Below are 11332 nucleotides of genomic sequence, written 5' to 3'. Positions count from 1 at the left end.
GGAAGGCCCTCGTCACCAAAACAAACTCCAAACTTCTGGTGGGGGTGGTGAAGGAGTCCATGTTTCCGCTCAGCGTTTGCACGCTCTCTGAAACACGCGCTCTTGGAACAAGATGGCTTCTTTTGTGTGGCGCTAGAACTTATGGGGAAGTGCTATGCTCTGATTGACAGAGGGTGTCACGGGAAGCTCTTAGAGGGGTCACACGACCAGCTTCCGGTCTGGTCAACGGGTCCCAGAACTGCACCCCCCAAATGGTCAAAGCGATTTGTGGGGCAGTCCTACAGGGAAAAAAACCCTCCTGATTGGTAGAGGGAGGCAGGGTGAGTTCTTAGAGGGGTCACACAACCCACTACTGGGCGGGTCTTCCGGTCCCGGAACTGCCCCCTGATTGGTCAAAGCAGTTCACGAGGCGGTCCTACAGGGAAAAAACCCCTCCTGATTGGTGGAGGGAGGTGGGGCGAGTTCTTAGAGGGGTCACACGACCCACTTCTGGGCGGGTCATCCGGTCCCGGAACTGCCCCCCGATTGGTCAAAGCGGTTCGCGGGGCGGTCCTACGGGGAAAGCCCTTCCTGATTGGTAGAGGGAGGCGGGGCAAGTCCTTAGAGGGGTCACATGACACCCCTTACTTCCGGTCACCTGCCCCTCTTGACCCCGGATGTATTACCCCCAAGGGCGGGACTTCCGGTGACAGGGGACGGGCCTAACGGGGGTCACATGACATCCTGTTTTACTTCCGGTCACCTGTCCCTCTCGACCCGGATGTACTACCCTCCAGGGGCGGGACTGCCGGTGACAAGGGAGAAGGAACTTCCGGGGAGTCGGGGGGGGGGGGACTTCCAGGGTCAGGTGGCGGGGCTAATGTTTGATTGATGGTAGGGCCCTTATACTACTCTCCTACCCCATAGCAGAGCTGGCCGCATACCACCAAGGTCTAGCTTCCCACCGAAGTATATGAGGTGCAAGCTGGAAACAAGCTGGCACAGACAGAGCACATTGTCCTCCAGCAATCCCTCTCTTGTTCCCATTCAAGGTAGCAGGAGCTCTTTGATCTATTTGTCTGTGCTTCATTCCCCGAGCACTCATCCAGGTCAGATGTCTCTTAGGACCTGAGTTGCCACCATCTGGACAATGGGACTTGGGTCATTCTGTAGTACCTGGAGAGCTGGAATTACAGAGAATATGACTCACTTTTCATATAGTCACCTATGCCTGCAGTAGCTGGAGATTTAGTACCAGTGAGTACCAAGCTACAGAAGCTCTCTGTACAAACAAAGCTTTAGGTTCCTCCATTGGGATCCTTCCAAGCTCCAAACTGAGATGGAGGAGGGGGGAGAGGGGAGACCCTGACCCTACCAGAAACTCATCCAATTGGAAGGTGCTCCATTGACTCAATAGCTTCTGCTTTTAAGTTATTTTACATCTCCTGACAGAAATAAATCTGATGGTGTGGAGTTTGGGGTAGCAAAAAGTGGCTTCCAGGGAGCCGATGGAGCCCAAAGAGTGGATCACACAGATTGGGAAGAGGCATTGCCAGGATAGCCAGGAGATGCACTGACTTATATCACACTGGCTGCAGTTTCCTCCAGGTACGTCTACACCGCAAAGTTAATTCAAAATAACAGCTGTTATTTTGAATTAACTTTAATAGCATCTATACATGCAAACCGCTATTTCGAAATTAATTCGAAATAGCAGAGCGCTTAATTCAAATTTGGTAAACCTCATTCTACGAGGAGTAACACCAAATTTAAAATAGCTATTTCAAATTAAGTGCTGTGTAGACAATTAATTCAAAATAGGGGGCCTCCAGCCCTTCCCAGGGAGCCCTGGTGGCCACACTGGGCACAACCAGGAAAACTTGCTCTCCTCTCCCCCTGGCCCCAGAGCCATTAAAGGGATAGACCCTGGCCCGTGCCAGATCCAAGCCTACCAGCCAAGAGCCAGCAGTGGCCACTGGGGCCCCTGAGCCAGTAGCCACAAAACGTGAGCCAGCAAGGCACTGGCAGCCAACCCTCCACTGCTCCTCAGGAGCAGTCTGCCAGCACCCAGGAGCCTGACAGGGGCTGGAGAAGGCGGGTGCCTTCCTGGTCCAGGGTGGAGATCATGGACCTTATTCAGGTTTGGGAGGGATGCCCCAGCATCCATGATCTCCGCACTAGACAGAGGAACACGGCCGTCAATGGCAGGATAGCTGCCAGCCTGGCCACCAAAGGCCACATGCGAACCCAGGAGCAGGTTTGCATGACAATCAAGTTGGTGCGGTGAGACCCCCAACCTTGGGCCCTGATCTTCCCTTCTCCTTTCTTCCCTTTGTTTCTCCCTTCCAACTTCCTCCTCCCAGGTTTCACCCTCCCCTCTCCCACCCACTCTATTCCTCTCTCCCACCTCCTTTTCCCAGTCTCCCCAGAGGTTCACCCTGTTGTTCAATAAACCCAGTTTCTATTTTTGAACATACATGTCTTTTATTTGACATCAGGAAGGGAGGCTAGGGAGGAGTAAGTAGATGGACGTGAGGGAGGAATGGGGCACGAGCCCCCGGTGGGGAGGACCGGGGTGGCTCTGAGGGCTCCTCGGGGTGGACACTCTCCTGCAGGGCCTCCTGGATCCTGACAGCCCCCCGATGGACTCCCCGGACGGTAGCCTGCAGCAAGTGCAGCTGGGCTGATGGCAACAACCCTACGAGACGCACCGGTGTGCCCAGGGGCAGCTCTGGCTCCATGTGGCCGAGTGCTGTGGTGTCCCGAGTGCAGGCACTCAGGGCACTCCAAGACAGGACTGCTTTGTTGTCCCTCATCGGGGTAGACAAGCGAGCGGGGAACCCGGGGTGGGGGTAGGGTCCCGTGAAGCACGGAGCTCAGTTAGCCTGAGGCAGCAGCCCCACACACTATGTCCTAACCTGATGCCCTGCCAGCACTGGTTCCGGCCAGCCTGAACTTCGGTTCAGGGTCCACTCAGCGTGGACGCGCTATTTCAAAATAACAAAATGCTATTTTGAAATAGGTTTTGTGTATAGATGCATAATTCGAATTAGCTTAATTCAAATTAGCTATTTCGAATTAAGTTAACTTGAATTAACGCTGTAGTGTAGACGTACCTCTTTCAGAGCAGACTAAAGCTGAATCTGTCCTTTGATGTGTGGCTGATGCACTTCACACCTGTGGTATCAGTTACTGCTTGCTTGTCAGCTAAATTTCTTTATAACTCACTAATGAATAGGATTTCACCTGTATTTGTTACTTACAGGTCAACAGATGTTCCATGTCCAGCCATTTCATATTTTTGGTGTCCGTATGTTCCAGGATGATGCCTAAATAAGCAGTGTAAAATAAACATCAATAAAAAACCTTCTCTTGTTAAGTGCAAGGTGATAACATTGGCCCTTTGGCTTCTATTGTGGGTCTAAGGTGAGCTGTAGGCAAGAAAATACTAGAAAAGTTTAGCGTCCACACTGAAGAGAATAAGAGAAAAAAATTAAGAATGTTTACATAAAACCTCATTTGCTTTAAACAATCTATGTTCCTCTTGCCACTGCTGTCAGTTATTGGAGATATACTAGGATAGTGTATTAATCTAGTGGTGTGAACAAAGGGCTGGGGCCAGGAATAAGTGCGTACTAAGCAAGGATCTCACATGGATAAATTAATTAGGCCACAATGCTTGCCTGGCTTGCATGGGTGTGCTAAGGAAAGGATGGCACAGGGCCAAAGGGGAGGAATCTAGTGCTTCCTGGGCAAGGCAATCAGGAACCTGCAACAGCAGGCACTGTGTGGCGGTGGCCTGCCTACCTCCCAGTGATGAAGCACCAGTAAGGAACAGTGAACAACACTGAGCTTAGGTCTATAGTTTGAGTCCACACTAACTCTGACTACTAAAAATAGAATGCAGGTAAGATGACAGAAGCAGTCGGAGGAGCTAGCCACCTTGAGAACAGACTTTTGGGTTTGGATGGGATCATCCTTGGAATAGTTAACCCCTCCTGCTACTCCTGCCACAGCTACTCTATTTTTAGCACACTAGTTTGATCGGAGAATAAACATACCCTACGTGACAGTGTGCCAGCCTCTGCTACTAAATGACTGCGCCATCTCAAAGCATTCTATTGCAACTTACAAATTCCTCCTAACACCACACTGGAGAAGTAGGAGAACATTAACATCTCCATTTATGCATGAGAAGTCACAGCACGGAGAGATTAATAGTAGCTCAGTGCTGCACACAGGGACTTTTTCTGTCTACCTCAAAGGGAATACCAAAAGGGACACGGCACACTTTCTCTCACCAGCTAACTTGGCTGCAACTGCCCGGATCTCTTCCCAGCTGCTGCAGAAGTATGTGATGGTAGTTTTGTAAAAGTTCTCCAGTAGCTCAGCCTTCTCTTTGGCCTAGAGAAAATCAGGGACACATGAGCTCTCTCTGGCTAGAAATGCCCTTTGACTGCCAACACATGCCTTTACAAACCACAAGTAAACAGTCTGTGTTCCTCTTGCCACTGCTGTCAGTTATTGGACTCACTCAGACTTTTTTTTTAATTTAAACAAGTAAATAAAAGAAAGGACAGGAGGCTGTGTAGAAGTGGGGAAAGTGGGAATCTATGGCAGATTTACATTCCTCTCACCCTCAGTCCTGTATCCCACTCTAATAGGGTACGTCTACACTACAACGTTAATTCGAACTCACTTAGTTCGAATTACTTAATTCGAACTAAGCTAATTAAAACTAACGGATCTAGACTAAAAAACTAGTTCGAATTAGCGTTTTACTAATTCGAACTAGCATGTCAACATTAAGTGGACCCTGAACCGGGCTTAAGGATTGCCGGAAGCAGTGCCGGCAGGTCATCAGAGGAGGACTTAGAGCGTGGAGATGCTGTCTCAGGCTAGCCGAGGGCTGTGCTTAAAGGGTCCCAACCCCCACCCCGGACAGACAGTTCTCAGGGGTGCCCCGCTTGCAAAGCAGTCTTGGCTTGGAGTACCCGGAGTACCCACACTGGGCACATCACAGCACTTGGCCATCAGACCGGCTGCACTTGCCGCAGCCTGCCATCTGGGGAGATGGGGCAATTGGGGGGCTGCAGGAGAGCTTCCACCACAAAAGCCCGCAGAGCCAGCCCAGTCCTCCCCATCGGGGGCATGTACCCCATTCCTCCCTCAACTCCTTCCACTTACCCTTCCTAGCCCCTCTTCTTGATGTACAAAATAAAGGACAATTGTGTTCAAAAATGGAATCTGTCTTTATTGAACAAAACTGGGGGAGACTGGGAAAAGGGGGTGGAAGAGGGGAAGAGAGAGGGTGGCAGAGGGGAGGGCAACTAAAATGATCAGGGGTTGGGAACAGGTCTCATATGAAGAGAGGCTAAAGAGACTGGGACTTTTCAGCTTAGAAAAGAGGAGACGGAGGGGGGACAGGATAGAGGTCTCTAAAAGCAGGAGTTGGGTGGAGAGGGTGCATACAGAAAAGTTCTTCATTAGTTCCCATAAAGAAGGACTAGAGGACACCAAAGGAAAGGAATGGGTAGCAGGCTTCAAACTAGTAACAGAAAGTTGTTCTTCGCAAAGCACAGAGTCAACCTGTGGAACTCCTTGCTGCTGGAGGCTGTGAAGGCTACAACTAGAACAGAGTTTAAAGGGAAGTGAGATCAAGCCATGGAGGTTGGGTCCATGGAGTGGTATTAGCCAGGGGGTAGGAGTGGTGTCCCTGCCCAAAGTTTGTGGAAGGCTGGAGAGGGATGGCACGAGACAAATGGCTTGGTCACTGTCTTCGGTCCATCCCCTCCAGGGTCCCTAGGGTTGGCCGCTGTCGGCAGACAGGCTACTGGGATAGATGAACCTTTGTTCTGACCCAGGATGGCCATTGTAAGCTCAGTGCTCAGGGTCGGGGGTCTCAGTGGACCCCCTTGATTTTCATGCACACCTGCTCCTGGGTGGCCAGGCTGGCAGCTCTCCTGCCCTAGCAGGCCACCTTCCTGTGCCTAGTGCGGAGATCGTGGATGAGGTCCACGATGTCCGCACTAGCCCAGGAGGGAGCCCGCCTTTTGCGGTCCCGGGCAAGCTCCCAGGACCCGCCAGCCTGGTCCCGGGAAGAGGGGGAGGGCTGGGGGGCATTGGGTGGGTGGCTCGATCCGCACCAGGTGCAGGGTCTGCTGGCTGGGTGCTGGCAGGCTTGCACCTGGCACGGGCACCGTAGCCAGCCCGTGCCCCTTTAAGGGCACCAGAGTTTCCCTGGTGTTGGCCGGAGTGGCCACCAGGGAAAGCTGGGGAGGGCTAGCCTCCCACTAGTTCGCATTAAGGGGCTACACAGCCCTTAATTCGAACTAGTAAATTTGAACTAGGCTTAATCCTCGTGGAATGAGGATTACCTAGTTCGAACTAAGCGCTCCGTTAGTTCGAATTAAATTCAAACTAACGGAGCGCTAGTGTAGCACCTATGAAAGTTACTTCGAACTAACGTCCGTTAGTTCAAACTAACTTTGTAGCATAGACATACCCATAGATACTTACATTGCCCATCACACATTCCCCCTGCTTCTACACCACAAGCCTATGCTGTCAATAATCTCATATAATTCTGTAGGTCACTCACAAGGTGTCTGCAGATATCCATCTGGAGCTCCTCAGGGTTCAGCTCGGTTCTCCAACTAAGATGCTCATTAAGTATAGTTTGGAGCCTCTTCAGTCCCAAAAATGGGGCACAGAGATGAAATGTAGCTCTGCACTCCTGAAAAAGAGGGTTGCACCACTGAATTGTTCCATAACACGTATTGTGCTCATTCAAATGGAACTCATGTCCTTGACTGCTCATCTACCCCAAGAATAAAAGGGATTCCCCTGAAGTAATAGACAGAAAATATGCCAGCATGACTTTAATAGGGGGAAAGGGATTCTACTTCTGGAGTATTGCATCCAATTCTGGGCACCCCATTACTTAAAAAATGTTGATACATTGGAGAAAGTCCAATGGAGGGCAACAAAGATGATTAGGAGGCTGGAACACATGATTTACAAGGAGAGGCTGAGGGATTTGGGATTATCTAGTCTTCAGAAGAGAAGAGTGAGGGGAGCTTTGATAGAAGGCTTTAACTACCTGAAGGGGGATTTCAAAGAGGATGGAGAGAGGCTGTTCTCAGTGGTACTAGATGACTGAATGAGGAGCAATGGTCTCAAGTTACAGTGGGGGAGGTCTAGGTTGGAGATTCGGAAAAACTATTTTCCTAGGAAGGTGGTGAAGCACTGGAATGGGTTACCTAGGGAGGCAACGGAACCTCTAAATCTAGAGTTTTCAAATCCTAGCTTGACAAAGCCCTGGCTGGGATTGTTTAGTTGAGGCTGGTCCTGTTTTGGGCAGGAGGTTGGACTCAGTGACCTCCTGAGGTCTCCTCCAAACCTATGGTTCTATGATTTTATAATACTGAAAACTGGAGATAGCAGCAATGTTTTTTCAGAACAGATGTAGCTATGAAAGCTGCTTCACTAGGCATAGCTGTGGTCTTTCCTCTGTTGTGGGGAGGCAGGAACGTGGGGTGCAGAGATAGGCAGGAATGAACTCTTGGGATCAGACCCATGACCTATCCTGAACTCCAGTGAGACAACCCTGGCTGCTAAGGACCAGCCTGTCTGGGATTGACTCAAAAGGAGGGCAATGAACTGAGGGAAGAATTTAGGTCTCCACTGCGGGAAGGAATAGCAGAGCTCCCCTGGCATCAGGAGGAAGATTCTTTTTGCTTAGTAATTAAGTCACTGTCATTCTTACCATTGAAACCTCAGGGCTTGGATCTTGCAGGTGCAGCAGAAGCGTGACCCAGCTCTGTCTAACCTGCTTGGCAAAATAGTCCTTCCATTTTCTCTTTGCAGAGCCGGCCAGGATACCAAACAGGACAAAGGCCAATGCACGAAGAGTGTTGTCCTCCTATAGCCAAGAAAGCCACACAGGTTGGTAACGAAAAAATAACCACATCATGTATCTAGCACAGCTGTCTCTTCTACATTAGGGTAGAGTGATTCCAACTACAGAAGTTTAAAAGAACTGGAATTAATCAAGTTTGGGCCAAATGTGTTGATTCATCAAAATACTTTGAAGACAGTTCAATTTTGACAAAATTCTTCCAGAAGCCAAGTAGGGGTACTTGGTCAGCTTCTTGGTGACCCATCTAGCAGGCTAACTGGGATCTTGGGCTTCCTGGCCCTCACCTTCAGAACAGCCTGTCTGGCAGGCTGACAAGGAGCCAGGAAATGTGCACCCTGGCACCTCTAATTCCCAGTGTTTCCAGGTTCCCTGTCTCCAGCATAGTCTGCCAGTAGACTGCCCTCAGGCAAGGCTCCCAGTAGAGCTGGGTTGAGAATAGTATTACTGTTTCACAAAGAGTTTTGAAATTTGGGCTGGGGGGTGTGTCCCCCAAATAGGAACAAAACCAAAATTTGAAATCTCAAACTTCTCTGCAAAATGGAATAATTTCAACCATCTGACATAAAAATCGTATGGAGCAGGCCCAAAACAGTCTATTACACCCTGTATGCCCATTTTCCTTGGTATGCAGCTACCTAATCTAGTATTCATACTTCCTTTGCCATTCTCATTGGAAATAAAGATGAACAGAAGGGTGAGACTGAAGGAGCAGGGATGGCATCCTCATTTTCTTAATTCTCTGCTCCTCCATAAAACACATCTCTTCCCTAAGGCCTAAAATCACTTCATTCTGACATGAACAATGCCCAGTGAGGACACATCATGCATTGTAAATGGAGCCTCATCAATGTCAGCTGAACTGGGGTTGAAGGCTTCTGTTCACGTACATTATCGAAGTACTTCCGGATCTGTGTGGTGAGGTCTCTGAAGGAAGAACCTATGTCCTTCCCTTTCAGCTCGTTCAGAACGTTGGCCAGTGCCTTCAGGCTTTCGGCAATGACTTCAGAACTGAAAGTGTCTTCTAAAGTCCTGATCAGTGCCTCCAGAAGAAACTTCTTGTACTTTTTCACCTGTTCAGACGTATGACATTAAAAAACACTTTCCACTAACCACATTTCTAATATGTTTTTTTAGCAATTATGAAGCAGTGGGAATTTCATCTGCCCCCCTAGTGACCTATAGCTATATTTTACATCAGATACTAGCTACAATAAGCCAAACTCTGTGCCATATTACACCTATGTAATCCTATTAGATTTCTAATTACTTAGATTTGAAGGCCAAAAGGGACCATTGTGATCATTCAGTCTGACCTCCTTCACAACACAGAACCTCCCCAAAATAATGTCTGTTTGACTAGAGCACCTCTTTTAGAAAAACAGCCCATCTTGTTTTTAAAGTTGCTACTGATAGAGACCCCACCACAACCCTTGGTAAATGGTTCCAATGATTAAAATTACCATTAAAATGTATGCCTTACTAGCAGTCTGAATTAGTTTAGCTTCATTCCCCCTCCCTCCCCCATTGAATCTAAAGGCACATTTTCTAGCCCTTTGAAAATTCTTGTGACTCTTCTCCAATTTATCAACATCCTTCTTGAATTGCAGGCATGATCCTGACATAGTATTCTAGCAGTTCTCACACCAGTGCCATAAGCAGAGGTAAAATAACTTCTTTATTCTTATTCAGAATCCCTCTGTCTATGCCTCCGAGGATCACCTCAGCTCTTTTGGTCACAGCTTTGTACTGGGTGCTTACGTTCAGCTGATTATCTATCATGATTTGAGTTTTTTAGTGTCTCTGTTTCCTGGAATAGAATCTCTCATCGTGGAAATAAAGCCTACACTCTTCATTCCTAGGAGTATACATTTACATATGATCATATTAAGTACATATTGTTTCCTTATGCCCAGCTTACCAAGAGAACAAACCTGCTGTGTATTGACTGCAAAGAGGTTACAGGGGTATGAGAGAGCAGACATTGGCCTAGTGCATTGTGCATGGCCTCTGTAAATCCTGAGCAATTGTTTCCTTTAGTTTCTCTAGTTATGCTGCATTGTATTCAGTATTCTATCTTACCTTCTCAGGTGCCCCATAGACTAAATTGCCTAGGCCTCTTACAGCCATTTGACGGACAATGCTGTTATTGTCCCGTGACCTTTCTTCTAAGCTATGTAAGATAGACTTAAGGATCTTCTTCTCCCTGAGTATGGGATCAGTCATTAGCTGAAATAAAATCAACATGTCCATTAGCTCTAATATGTTCATTAAGATAGCGAATATAATTTGAGGAGACACGTAATACACTGTAATTTATTATTCTATATGAATGAGTACTGTGTTAAAAACATGGATTTTTCCTTTTAGGCACTATAATGGGTGATTGCTCATCCCTTGAAAGCCTCTCAGTGACTGCATTTGATACCACAATCCTTTTCTCGCCCAGGTGCATCCTGCCAGTCGATCTTAGTGAGTCTTCCATGGCTCAGCCCTCTGGCCAAGTCCCAAAGTCCAAACAAATGCCTTTTAGGTCCTGTTGCCCTCACTAGGGTCTTCAGCCCCAACTCTGGACCCTTTATAGTCTGTTCTTTGTTCAACCTCTCCATAAGCCTTGTCCCCTTCATCGGGTTTATGCCACTGGGGAACCTGAGCCTGCCCACTACTCTTGGTTCCAACCTAGAAATAGCAGCGAGTCATTGCTTCATTTCAGTTTATTGCTACTTTTTCCTTAGGTTCTTCCTATGGGGCCACTTTCAGTTTCTCCCTCTAATTATATGTTTAAGGCTCGTAAGGACTCTCTCTCTCTGCAAATTCAGCTTCAGAAAATGCTGCCTGAAATAAACCCCTGTGAATTGGTTTGGCCAGAGAATAGCATCTTTTCTTGGCCCTCCACTTCCTGAAAGGAACTGACCTAATAAAGCCCTGTAGCTCCATATATCTGAGCCAGCTGGGCTCTGATTGGCAGCTTTCATGAGGCCTCTCTAGGCAGACCTTGAAAACCCACGTTTGTGACTCCTTTCCTAGGTGGGGTGTAAAAAGATTTTGGGGCACAAACAGATTCCTAGAACCACCAGATGAGCCTCTAAAATAGCGATTTAGCGTAAATGTGAAATATGACACAGACGTTATAGCAAGGCTGTGGAGAGGGAGGATGCTCCAGTAGTTAGCAGCCTAGGACTTAGGAGGTTCCAGTTCAATTTCCTGCACCCTCAAAGACTTCCTAGATGATGTTGGGCAAGTCACTTGGGCCTTCTGTGCATCAGTTTCCTGTTTGCAAAATGGGACTAATAGTGTTTCCCTGCCTCACAGGGGTATTGTAGGGATACATACTTTTAAAGAGTTTTGAGGCACTCAGATACTACATTATCATTTTGAAGTACTCAGATAATACAAGTTTCTAAAAGGATGTTTTAAGGAAGATGGAGAAAAATT

General features: G+C 48.0%; 1 protein-coding gene across 1 annotated transcript; it reads right to left on the bottom strand.

Moving 5' to 3' along the window:
• Positions 1-803: 803 nt before the first annotated feature.
• Positions 804-10628, bottom strand: LOC142826582 (protein maestro-like). Its single transcript, XM_075919523.2, has 7 exons — positions 9980-10628; positions 8788-8970; positions 7748-7903; positions 6581-6715; positions 4281-4383; positions 3243-3308; positions 804-1163 (listed from the first exon to the last, which is right to left on the bottom strand). The coding sequence occupies exons 1-7, from the start codon at positions 10166-10168 to the stop codon at positions 1090-1092; spliced, it is 906 nt and encodes a 301-aa protein (XP_075775638.2). The 5' UTR covers positions 10169-10628; the 3' UTR covers positions 804-1089.
• Between the last annotated feature and the right edge of the window lie 704 nt (positions 10629-11332).

This window comes from Pelodiscus sinensis, chromosome 1, assembly GCF_052426305.1.
Source record: "Pelodiscus sinensis isolate ZL-2025 chromosome 1, ASM5242630v1, whole genome shotgun sequence".
NCBI lineage: Eukaryota > Metazoa > Chordata > Testudines > Trionychidae > Pelodiscus > Pelodiscus sinensis.
This window is presented reverse-complemented; position numbering and strand designations above follow the sequence as displayed.